Source organism: Anolis sagrei, chromosome 4 (assembly GCF_037176765.1).
Source record: "Anolis sagrei isolate rAnoSag1 chromosome 4, rAnoSag1.mat, whole genome shotgun sequence".
In the NCBI taxonomy this organism is placed as follows: domain Eukaryota; kingdom Metazoa; phylum Chordata; class Lepidosauria; order Squamata; family Dactyloidae; genus Anolis; species Anolis sagrei.
In genome coordinates this window covers 135,231,214-135,244,746 of record NC_090024.1, presented here as the reverse complement: position 1 = coordinate 135,244,746, position 13,533 = coordinate 135,231,214, and the positions used below count along the sequence as shown (strand labels likewise).

Genomic DNA, 13,533 nt, shown 5'->3' with positions numbered 1-13,533 from the left:
AATCAAACCCCTGCTGATACCAAGGGCCTATTGTAATTATTTCAAGCCGTGGATCTTCATTCTGTTTCTTTCCCATCCAAGAAAGAAACAATATCTAAAAGAATATTCCGCCATTACCCACCTGCACCATGGACTCAGTCAACACAACTTCATTCACTTCCAGAATAGCATTCTTGATCTCTTCATAAGGCATGCGGAAGGAACCCAAAAATATTGCTGCCAAATTTAAAGAAAAGAACAATTAAATCTTTGGTACAAAATCCATGAGGCCCCTTCCCTATGCTGAAGATTGGATGAATAATCAAAAATCAAAAATGATATGCCTCAATACAATAGTATGCTGAATGTTGAAGGACGACAAATGTACAACTAAAACTTTCGGGGTTCAGGTAACACAATATCTAAAGACTTGAATCATCTTGTTCCTAGAAACTACCAACTGGATGAAATTTGAAATTTAAATTTGAAAATCCCAAAAGCTGTCACTGACAAGTAAAATTACTCTCATTAAAATCCTCCTAATCCCACTTCTCTTTTTCATCTTTTACACATCAGGGTTTCTTAAACCTTTTCCACTCATGATCCCTTTCTGCCCAAGAAATGTTTACATGGCCTTGAGTATATAGGTACATAAAATACTGTAGGTATAAAAAATAAAAAAAACTAATTACAAATCAGAATTTTCAAGGTTGATTTTCCTTTTTATGAAGTACAGCTGAAGCATTTTCTACAGAGACAACTGTAAACACTGCATAACAGATTCATGTTAATGTCTAAAACAACCACTAGGTTTTGTTCAGAAAATGTTTACATTTACTTACATCTTACTTAAGCCCATAACTCATTTATAAAATTGGTAAATTTAGAAATTCAATATTACCATTTATATTGAGCAGACTCAAAATCTCTGTCTGAAAACATATTTGAATATCTGGAGCAAATTGAAACCAGTACTTCCCTAAATCCTCCCTTCTATCCAGCCCTTTCTGCCCCATCCTTTATTGAATTAATATGGTTAACCCACTACTTTTTTTGTAAATGAGTAAACTACAATCTATACCCAATGCAAAATCAATAAAAAAGATTAAACCTACAAAATCAGAAAAACTGGTTGCAGATATTTCACTATAAAAAGATGATTGGGTTTACTTAGGCCAAATATCACCCTTCCCATCCAAATTTATTCCATTAGGAGAAACCCATAGATCATTATCACTATTTGAAACAAATGTGTTACCTATCCAGCAATGTACACAAAGGCCAATCCTCTCTGATTTGTGGGCATCTAATTCAAAATAAATACAACAGAGGGCAAGGCTTCAGAATTGAATGGGAGCCGGAATTTAACTTGAAAATACAGAAAACAAATGGTGTAATTTATGGACTTCTGTTCCTCTCAAATCTGGATCAGTTCTAATTAAAGAGAATGGTCGTAAGATTGCGAACAAATGGTATATAACTCCAATCAAGGCTAAAATGTCATCTCTAATTGCTGAAGAGGGTGCAATGTTAAGAGTATATTTGCTCACTTGTGGGTTGACTATATAAAGATAAATAATTTAAGCATTCTATACTCCAAATAATTTCCAAAATCATTGCTTTGTCGTGGTCTATTAACCAAGAATTGGAAATACAAAATTTTAATAGAAGCCCTCTTAGACTTGGGATTGAAAGGTATATGAACTATTGGTTAATAGAAAAATAATGTCCACATCTTTAAGAGTCAAATGACCTTCAATTAATGTTAGTTTCAATTTATTTAATACGTTAACTCAAAGCATATCACTTGCAGCCTCTTGAGACTCATCTAAACCTCTAGTCTGAGTTCTGAAACTAGATACAGATGAGTTCAATAAAAAAACTTCTGACCACTCCTTCATGGTATCAGTTCTCTAAATAAAGACAGAAGATGAATCATCAACTATATGTTATAACATGAAACATTTACACAGTGCAATTGGATCAATTTCTAGCTTATGTATTTCATTCTTCTAAGGTTTGCTTACTTGTTTGGTTGTATGCTAAGTTGTACACTATAACACACCATGAAAATAAAAACCAAAACAGTATTGAGGCCTGTGCAGCCTGGGAACTCTCTTACTGTTAAACTCTAACATCTCCTTAGAATCACAAATAAATGCTCCCAACTTCATCATACTCACAAAGGTTCTGTGCATTCTTTGAATCCAGAACTCTCAGCTCCTTGACCTTCTTCTTTGCTTGGCCCTTCTCTTCTTCATTCTCCTGTTGTTTCTTTACTATGGGCAAGAGGAATAAGAAGACATTAGCAGCTCGAGCAGCCCTTTCCGTTTAAATGCCACAGCTATCTAATTTCCAGAAATAAATAAATAAATACAGCCCTCCTTCTGTTATTTTTAAAAGATGCCAGAAATAAGGAGACCAACAAAGGAATATTAATACTTTAACACTTGCTTCTTTTCTTTGCTAAAATGTAACAGGATTAACAACTGTAGCGCAAGACTGAATGAACAGGGCAGCCACAGCACACATTCGCCTTCATAAAGATACAGAAAAAGCATCCATGTTGGGGGTCTAACATGGAAACTTCACCCCTTAATATCTCCAGAAACCAGAGAGTATCCTGGGTGTTTGTGCATTCAATAAGAAGATCTGAAAAGGAGTCTGCAAGTATCTTCACTTGCCCATAGGAACAAAATTTCTGGATCAGAAACCCCTTTCCCAACTGTGGGGGCTCAGGATATTCAAACAACTGTGCTTATGGGATGTTTTTGCAAGCTTTCCCAGTGAATGCTACATGACATGAGGAACACAGGGTGATGGGCTGACATGCATAGCCTTATACATCCAATACACTTTAAGATGTACTCATCTGAAAGTGAATGCCTGCATAGGATTTATGTATAGAGATTTGACAAAATAAAACCTTGTAGTTAGAGGGTGGTATTGCAGGTGATAATGTATATTAAGCAGAGAGGATCAAGGTTAATGTCTCTCTGAGCTACTGTAACAAATGGCAAACAGCAACACTTTCTGTTCCTTAGCTACAATGTGTACTATCTCATTCCCTTATCTTATTGTTTACATTCTGGCCATGTTTTACGGTAGCTTGTTGCCATAGGTTATTGGGCATTGTTTTGAGTTTCAAATTGTTTTTTATATGCTACTAGCTGTACCTGCCACGAGCTTTTGTGGCCAACCTTCCCTCCCTCTTTCTCTCTTTTTTCTTTCCTTCCTTCCTTCCCTTTTTTTCTTTCCTTCTCTCCTTCCTTCCTTTTCTTCCTCTTCCCTTCCTCCCCACTCTTTTATTTCCCTTCCACTTTCTCCCTGTTCTTCCTTCTCTACCTATTCTTGGACTGCAACTCCCAGCAGCCCTCCTGATCGATCGATCGATCTATCTATCTATCTATCTATCTACCTACCTACCTACCTACCTACCTACCTACCTACCTATCTCTATTTATCTATCTGGAGGATTGCTGGGAGTTGCAGTCCAGGAATAGGAAATGGGAAATATGCAGGGATTGGGATGCTCTCAAAGAAACCCAAGGAGAAGAAAGCTTGCATCTTGGAAACAGTGCATTTGGATCATCCTCCTCTCCTAAAGGGTTTGGTCTAGGGGATGCTGGGAGCTGTAGTCCGGAAGAAAGTGTGGATATCGTTTTGCGCATGTGCTGTAATGTCTTTTTGCTTTTTTTGGCTTTTTAAGTCCCTTCCACAGTGTTTTTCAGTGTTTTTATGAGTGATGGTCATTTGTTGGCCCGATAGGTGTACTGTGTCCAAATCTGGTGTCAATCCATCCATTGGTTTTTGAGTTATGTTAATCCCACAAACGAACATTACATTTTTATTTATATAGATATATTTCATTGCATTGTATTGTACTGTGTGCTTTTTTTATGCTCTGTTTTAGGCACTGTACGCTGCCTTGAGTTCCTTCGGGGAGACAGAGAAGGGATATAAGAATAAAGTTGTTGTTATTGTTATTGACATACAGTTATGATAAAGGCCATAGATCTATCTGTATGTCTATAAACAAAGAAACTGCACTATTTGCCTTTCAACTCCAGGCTTTTACATGGTGTATGTGTTGGAAAAATGGCACAACACTGGTTGTAGATACTGCATAGGTTCTTAGGAAGTATCAGCCAATCCATTTTGTCACTTGATTTAAGACAATACTTCCCACAGCACCAAATAAACACGAGCTTCCTTTTAATCTAAGCTGTTCAGTGTTGGAACATGTTGCTTAGGAAGGAAGCAGGCTCTCATCTGTTTTCCTGTAAAGTCATGTTATCCATCTACTAGGGATGCTATAACATCAGATCTTTGACAAGATAGCCTCTGGGGTCCAATTCTATGATTTTATGATTCATAAATTCAGTGTGAAATGCTTTTGTTACCAAGGTTGCTACCAGGTTTGATCACATATATTATTTCACTAGCTTCTATTCTTCAATATGGCCAGTAGCCATTTTTTCTGTTTGGTTAGTTGTAGGCTGCATCCTTGGGGTGAGGACTAAGATAAGGCGCAGAGTGCAAAATATGTCTAATAAATAAATATTAATATGATTAAAACATGCAAAAATAGCAAAGTATCTGCTTAATTTAGTATAAACATATGAAATACATTTGCTATAAGATGATAAAATAACTGGTGTTAAGAAGTAAAATAATGCTTTCAAAATGCTTCTATTACTATGCCTTTTCAGAATATTTCATTATAAAAACAATTTAATGACAGAATATTTTGAAAAAAAAATCAATTTTGGAAGCCACAAATTTTGACTATGATACTGTAACACAAGCACTAGCAGAGGCAGCAAATCAAAAGCTTCATTTTACAAATCACTGGGGAAATGTTTTGTAACACTTTGACAAAATTGCAAAGCCAAGATTTTGACTTAATTGGCCAATGACATGCAACCAGCTATGAGAATCAATTGCACAACATTCATGCAATTCCAAGTCTGCGACCAATTTTTGGTAGAAGATTGTATTTTTTTTAAAAAATGTCTTGTGGTATGTAGTGGATATGAAGATAGGATGGAACACTAAGGGAACCTGTAAGCTATATGCTTTGTTCACCTTGCTTGTAAACAAACACTCAACTCGGAATTGGTGGGGAAGAACGGTGACCAAGCAACCAGGCAGGGAATCTTAACTAACTAACTAAACTATCTATCTATCTATCTGAATGAGAGAGAAATGTTTCGTTCTTTTATATGGAGTGTGGGCAACTACAGCCCCTACAAACCTCTTTTGGATACAGTTCCCATCAGCTTTAGTTTGAATAGATAACAGTGTGGGATTGTGCAGACTGCAGTTCAGAAACATCTGCAAGGTTATGGTTCCCTGACCATTTTAGTCCTTTGAAAGACCCATAAAGGACTAACATTTTATAGCTGTTGGTGGGAAAGTAAAACCGTGTGTGTTAGAGAGAGATGGGAATTATAATCTTTAAAAGCAGAATGCATCAGCAGTGTTTGATGACAGTGATGGGCAACATGGTGTACTCCCAGTGTTTTGGACTATAATCCTCATAAAACCGAGCCAGCATGGATAGTAAACAGGGATTCTGGGAGTTGTAGGTCAATCTGGAGAATAGGAGGCTGCTTCCTACACTAAAACTTTCTTTTTTGCCTTAAGAGGTGTATCAACTGTCAGATGAAATTCCCCTTGGGTTGTTGTAGGTTTTTTCGGGCTATATGGCCATGTTCTAGAGGCATTTTCTCCTCTAGAACATGGTCATGTTCTAGAACACAACCTCTAGAATGCAACCCAGTGATTCTGGCCATGAAAGCCTTCAACTATACATTGAAATTCCCCTTTTCACAAAAGACTTTGAGAATAGTCTTGTAATTCTTCACAAGTTCCTTCCAACGGTAAAAGCAAATTACATCTACCCTATTTAAACATAGTTTCTCTGCATTATGCTAGCAGAAGAAACTCCATGTCAAAATCAATGCCATTGCCTAGCATACTGAAATGTATCTCCTGGCAAGATTCAAGAGGGAAATGGTATGAATCTAGGGTGGTGGGGGAAGACAAAAAGAAAGGTCAGAATTTAGTCACTGCTCTCTCTTGCAACGGTTTATTATCCTTGACACACGTACACCCCACAGGTTAGGAGCATTATTACTAAGGGTTCAGAGTCACTGACCTAGTTTCTGAGCATCTGCATCACAGCACAAATTAAGGGTTTTGAGACAGAAAGGAAACACAGCCACTTTATCATATATATGTGGTTTGGGGACTCTCTAGATCAGATTTTTTTTCATATTTCCAAATAAGAAAAAGGGCTTAGCATGGTTTGGAAGCACATATTGCTTTAAACTCAGCACGGAAGCGCCTGGGTAAAGGGAGTGAAATTCTACATTTTTAGGATGTTGTAAGTTAAATAAGAAGTGTCAAGGACTCAATAGAGTAGTGTATTTATGCAACTTCAGAATGAAATGTAGAATTCATAAAACTAGATGCTCCTTAAAAAAATTCTGAAAACAGATTGCTAAGGGAAAGTCTATATGATAGGCCTCCTCCCAAGGAGACTAATTTCACATGCGCAAAGAACACTATTTTTTGGAGGGGATTAGTGTTTGATCCTCTGAACCTCCCCTTGTATTCTGTAGTAACACAGCACAGCTATAAAAATTTAACATCCAGTAAGAAAAGAATTAAGATGAAGGCAAACAGGAACCTGTGGAAGCAGATGGGTTCATAAAGAGTCAGTAGGAGCACTCACTGAATGGAGAGATATAGCAGAGTAGGACATGGGCTGAAAGAGGAGAAAAGATGCACACATATAAGATGCTATGCTTATTAAACTAAAGGAAGCTGGACACATACAAGATGCTTTCTCATCAGAATAAAAGAAGCCCAGCTCCTCTTTCATCAAGAAGTCTTGGGGCCCACATCACAGTAACCTCTCTAAGGCACACTTACCGACAGGTCACAATAGTATGAGAACTGATTCTGACTACTACAGCTGGCAAGCACACAGCCCTCATCCTTCTTATGTGCACTGTGCAGTAATCTGTTCAGATTCTCTGCCAGCACCAGATTCCCAGTATTGGTGGGAGGGGTGTCAAAATTCCTTACTTTTTTAGGGCACTGCTGAAGAGAAGGCTGAGAGGAGACATGATAGCCATGTATACATATGTGAGGGGAAGTCATAGGGAGGAAGGAGCAGGCTTGGTTTCTGCTGTCCTGGAGACTAGGACATAGAAAAGAGTCTTTCCATCTGAACATTAGGAAGAACTTCCTAAGTGTGAGAGCTGTTCAGCAGTGGAACTCTCTGCCACAGAGTGTGATGGAGGCTCCTTCTTTGGAGGCTTTTAAACAGAGGCTGGATGGCCATCTGTTGGGGGTGCTTTGAATGCAATTTTCTTTTTTCTTGACAGGGGGTTGGACTGGATGGCCCATGAGGTCTCTTCCAACTATGATTTTATGATTCTATGATTCTTAAATGGTACTGACCTCAAATAGGGCCCACTTCACCAGATAACAAAAAAAAATTAAAAAAAATGACAACAGCCACCCATTTACACAAATCTGTTAGCAACAACAGTGTTTACAATGGACTGCAGAAATTTCTTCAGCTGTTCTCCACAATCTGCCTCTTTAGCAAGCCTTGGAAATGCTAATTTATTATCAGGAAATGTTTTATTTGTATGCCTGTTTTATATCCCTATATACCTGGGGCCACATAAAAAATTCTCGGGTGGAGAGGAGTTACGCGTGGAAAAGGTTTAAGAAGCCCTGCCCTAAGGGTATATGTATGCTAAAGATGAGAACCTGCCACAGACCAGTGGTAGTAAAATAAAATGCCATTCTGTACTGTCATGACATATAAGATGTGATGGGTTAAAGAAATCCTTTCCAAATCCTTGGATCCAGGGGAAAAAAGCAATGATATGAAATATTAGATTTGTTAAGAATTTGAATCTTGTTTCATTTGTTGTTGCCTTTGACATTTTTCTTACATGAGGTTAGGGAAAAGCATTCCTTTCCAGACTAGCTGAATAAGGACACAGATATTGTCATAATATGCACACATGAGTCAGCTGCAGCATTATCCTGCAGCTAATTGGGGGTTACTGAATGCAGAGAGAAGGTGAGCTATCAATGATGCCAGTAATTAGTGGCACAGGAAAAAAATGGAGGCCAGGGAAACTGTTATATATATGTGCAAGATTTTCATGCCTATCCCCATGCATGCAATCTCAGTTGGGGGGGGAGTGTTTGCATGAGAGGATAGAAAGCAGAGCCATCAGAAAGCTGCAGCCTTTGACTCAGCTTCCCTCACCCTCCCTGCAGACTCCTCCCTTTCCCATTTTTATTTTTCTGCGCCATAAACACAAAATGGAGTCTGGAGTGAAAGAAAATATCCTCTCTAAAATGGCTGAATGCGGCAAAAGACGACACAAGAATAGTAAAAATAGGGCAACAGCACCATCTGGTGCTTGAAGAATTCAAGCCATGCCTCTGGAAAATCCCTATTGCTGGAAAACTGTGGGATTGGGTTTCCAAGAAAATGTTGCAAGCTGTGGGATTTTTAACCAAATAGCAGTAGCATTTGTGGAATTGGCTCATCATGAAGGAACCACAATCATGTCAATATTCAAATTATGGCTTGTAATAGCTAGGGTACAGTGAGTTGGGGGAATTTAAAGCAAGATCTGGAAATAAAAGTTCACCCTTCATCTGGAGATGAATAAAACAAGTTACTGCTAGTTGGGATTACCGCTGCAACATTGAGATAATATCAAATGAATATATATTAAGATCATATATATGTACCAAATGTAGCCTGGAGTGACTCAGAACCAGAATGGTGTGAAAGTACAGTATAATACTCAAACCTGTAGGACCGGTACCCACAGCTTCACCTATCTCCATGAAAACATCCCTCTGTGATAGCTGGTAAAGCTAGAGAGCAATATACCAGTAAATAAAAGCATACTGGACTCAGAAGATTTAGCAGAACCCACAGTATTGCAGAATAAGGGGCTTTAACCAAATGTGTGAATGCTTAATAATATCAGACGACAGGATAGGAAATAAATAAGAACAAATGCAAAAAAAAGCACGTAAAAAAAATTCCAGGCACAGAGGTATGTTAAAAAACGAATAGCCATGTGATTGCAATAGGTTTCAGCATGAAAAAGACCTTGCAATGCCCTGAACTACATCTCTAGGTATCCCAAAGGGTTAAACTGTATGTGACAGTTCAGGAACAGATGGCAACTCTCCCTGATTATAGTAATCTCAGGGTTTATTTCTCTTTTGATTTCACTTATTCACTCTCCCTGTCTCTCTCTTTCACACGTACACACACCATAAAAGAAAAGGCTGATAAATCTCCTTTACTACACAAAAGGGAAACACAATGAACCCTTAAAATGTAATCTGAGCTGCATCAGAAAATTCTGCATTGAGAAATAGCTGGTACAAAAAAATAAAAAAGAGGAAAAGCAGAAGATGGAGGCAAGAGCCCCCTGGCGGAGGGAAAAAATCCTTTGTGTGTGCAAAAGGAACACCCTGGCTTTTCCTGCCTTTGTTCCCAAGAAACGAGGCCAGCACACGATGGGAGGGGGGAGAGGAAGAGCGGAGGGAGGAGGAAGCGGCCACCGCCCGGATGACACAATGTCAGCCGACATCCTCCTCCAATCCTGTGCTTCCTACGTCACTGCCGGGAAGGCGAGCCAACGCAGCTCAACTGCGCACATCTGGTGGATGAAAGGAACACTGCAAGCAATTTTTCAAAACTCTGACAAAATAAGGAAACTCATGCTAAAGAAACATTCATTACTTAAACAATGCCTCACTAATTACAGCAGGGGCATGAAAGAAACTAAGGCCAATGATGAAAAGATCACTGCAATGAAACCACCTACTTTTAATATATTTTAACTAGTGTTCCTAAGTCACTTATCCTAGTTATTGCTCTTGATCCCTATATTGTGGACAGACCCCTGTAAGGTTATCAGACCCCCCAATATGAGTGAAGTGTGATCTTTGAGATACCAGTTCTCTATAGAAAAATGAATACTGAAAATAATGCTCAAAGAGCAATCTGTTTGAGTCAACATAAAAATAAATAAGTGCATTTCACACTCCTAGCTTTCTGTTTTAGGTGTAGTTATGAAACATTTTTTTAAAAATGAAACTGCTAATATTTATCACTGTGTACCATAACAAGTGTAATAAGTATTGGGTATTGATTGGATGGAGTTTTAATGCTTATGGTTTATACTTTTATGTCTATTTAACTTTGTTTTTAACTGGACAAATATTTCATTTGATTATGTTCTTATTTTAATTGTGTTTCTGTTTGGTGGATTGTTTGTTTATTGTCTTATGGACATTTGGTCCCCTGTAAGCCACCCTGAGTCCCTTTGAGGAGATGGTGACAGGGTATAAAAATAAAGCTGTTATTATTATTATTTGAAACACAACAAGATGAGTCCACAGCAGACAAGATCACTATGTTGGCTGTTGTATTGGATCACACGTCAGACACTTCCCAAGTGCCTAGGACTATGTGATGTATTGGCGAATAATGCATGTAGATTCCAGTAAGGTGGCCTTCTGCAGCTGGCAGATGGTAATTTTGTCAGCGCCGATTGTGTTTAAGTGCAGGCCAAGGTATTTAGGCACTGCACCCAGTGTGCCGATCAACACTGGAACCACCTTGACTGGCTTGTGCCAGAGACTTTACAGAGTCTTTGTTGTTGTTATTATTATCATTATTATTAAAAGATGCATGCAATCTTTTAATGCCCCAATCGATAAGATGAAGATTTTTGCCGACATTTTCAAACTCTTTTTGGCTGCTGGCCTAATAGTAAAATGATTCTAAAATGGAAGGCTGGTGTAAAAGCCATAAAACACTATCCACGTGTTACAAAGTATTCTGCCTAAAACATTATCACTCCAGTATCCTCACAAAAGGAGAGCCATTATGGTATTTTGGTTTGAGTGTTGAGTGTAGGACTTTTGACATATATTATTAAGGTCTGAGTGCTCTTTCAGCCATGGAAACCCACTGGGTGACCATGGTAAGTCGCATTCTCCCAGTCTCAGAGGAATGTGTGGACACATACTTGTTGTGATAAAAACCTTTTCCCAGTCATAAGAGTTACCAAAACTGGGAAACAACTTAGAAGGTATGCAAATACAATCCCCACAAGCAGTTCCAGGATACTGTGGGAGGGGCATCCCTACTTTTTAAAACATACACAACAAAACATTTATTGTCTAAACTAGCCTGTTAAGCTTGCTAAGCTGTGATGTCAGCAAGTGCACTATCAGAAATTTTAATGTTACACCAATTTTGTCCTTTCTGTGCACCCTGCACAATAACACTTAATATGTTAAACCAGACCTCTTCATCTAGCAGCCCTCCAGGTGTTTGCTTAGATACATCCTACCTCTGTTCATGCCCAGAGTTTATTTTAATCTATTACATCTGGCCTGGTCATAGGTTTTAAATTTTTGTGTGTTATTGTCTATATGTGAGTTATATTAATTGTATTGTTTTATTTGCTTACTGCTTTGTTGTTTTATTGATGTGTTGTTGGGCTTGGCCTCATGTAAGCCGCCCTGAGCCCCCTTGGGGAGATGGCAGTGGGGTATAAATAAAGTATTATTATTATTATTATTATTATTATTATTATTATTGGGCCTCAAACTCCCAGAAGGCCTAGCCAGCTTGTTCAATGATCAGGAATTCTGGGAACTGAAGTCCAAAACACCCGGAGGGCCACAGGTTGAAGAGGCCTGAGCTAAATGATAATCAGAGATAGGTATCATATTTTACCAGGACCAATAAAGTGTTACAAAAGCAAAAAAAAAAAAAAAGTAATTTTCTCCAATGCTCAGTACCTTGAAGTTCTCCAGCATTCCTTATCAGGCTTGAAGATACAAAAATGGGGAATAAAGGAGCAAGTTAAGTCTAAAACCCTGGACTGGTGGATTTATCCTTTCATCTCTACAGATTTACAGACTCCTTCTTCCATTTTATCTTCTAAATTTTTATTTAATGATGTCTAATGAAGAGCTCTGGAGAACTCAAAAACATGTATTACTTCTGAAACACTTCCATGGTCCAAATAATAGGTATTACTGTCTCTGTTATAAGTTTTTTATATTACTGTCTCTGTTATATGTTGTTGAGAAATTACAAGTCACTTCTGGTGTGAGAGAATTGGCCATCTGCAAGGACGTTGCACAGGGGATGCCCAGATGTTTTGACGTTTTACCATCCTTGTGGGAGGCTTTTCTCATGTTCCCACATGGAGCTGGGGCTGACAAAGGGAGCCCCATGCTCTCCGCAGATTCGAACCAGCAACTTTCAGGTCAGCAACCCAACCTTCAAGTCTGCAAGGACGTTGCACAGGGGATGCCCAGATGTTTTGACGTTTTACCATCCTTGTGGGAGGCTTTTCTCATGTTCCCACATGGAGCTGGGGCTGACAAAGGGAGCCCCATGCTCTCCCCAGATTCGAACCAGCAACTTTCAGGTCAGCAACCCAACCTTCAAGTCAGCAGTCCTGCCGGCACAAGGGTTAACCCATTGGGGGCTCCTTATATTATACATATGGACTGCACTGTTGTTTATGCAAGGAGAGAACAATCTGATAATTAATGATACATCGGTATTTACAAATGATCTAGAAAAGTAATGTGAGAGTGCTAACTTTCTAAATCAAAAATACAGAAGCTATCACACTGCCAGAGTAACTAAATAATTCTAGAAAGCATAGACAAGAGGTATATTCCTTCTAACCCTTCCTGTGGCATCCTATGGTAATACTAACTAAAGAAACACTCCCCTTTTTGAGGTGTATGCAAGGTACAGGTAGAAGAAGAGGGCTGGGGTGAGACATTATGACATTTCATATCTTTCATGTACTTCTCATTTCCACCAAAAGGTGGCACTCAAAGCCTATAATTTAAAGATGCTCACTTAAACTTGGAAAGATGGTGGAATCAATATTTAATTGATTAATTGATGTTTTGAAAGCTTGCACAAACACTTATCGACATATAGCATAAAATTGAATCCAGAAAATGACAAGCCTAATGAGACCAAAGAAATAACAAAGTGTGTGTGCCATGTGCTTACAACCTACTCATGACTAGACAGTTCTCAAACTTGTTTCCCCATGGAACACTAAAAAACTTTATGAGACCTTGTTCCAATCTGTGTTCTATAAATACAGTGCATAAATAACACATATTAGCAATTTATCTTCCTCAATGCCACCATCATCAGAACCATGTTTTGAGGAGCATGGAACGTTAAGAAAAGCCAGTGGTTTGTTACACTGCATGGTTTAAAAAGAGGATGCCTATGCCAGCATCTAATGTTATGTTTTTTGTTTGTCTCTCTTCCTTCAGAAGCTGTACCTCACACATATTTCTTAGAAATCTGTGATCAATGCCTCCTGCCATAGCAAGAGAAACTTGGCCAATTGAGGCTTGTACCTATTGTGAATTAGGTTGAGTTTTAATGAGTGATAGGATTTATTATGAAAACATGGCCTGGGT

At 38.5% G+C, this 13,533-nt stretch overlaps 1 protein-coding gene across 1 annotated transcript in view; it reads right to left on the bottom strand.

The window, feature by feature from the left end:
• The window catches only part of DIAPH1 (diaphanous related formin 1), a 114,031-nt gene that overhangs the window by 35,477 nt on the left and 65,021 nt on the right, over positions 1-13,533 (bottom strand). Inside the window, exons 18-20 of the mRNA XM_067467710.1 lie at positions 3,180-3,210; positions 2,163-2,241; positions 122-216 (exon numbers count right to left, since the gene is read on the bottom strand). Coding sequence (XP_067323811.1) covers positions 122-216; positions 2,163-2,241; positions 3,180-3,210 — 205 coding nt within the window. The remainder of the gene's footprint in view (positions 1-121; positions 217-2,162; positions 2,242-3,179; positions 3,211-13,533) is intronic.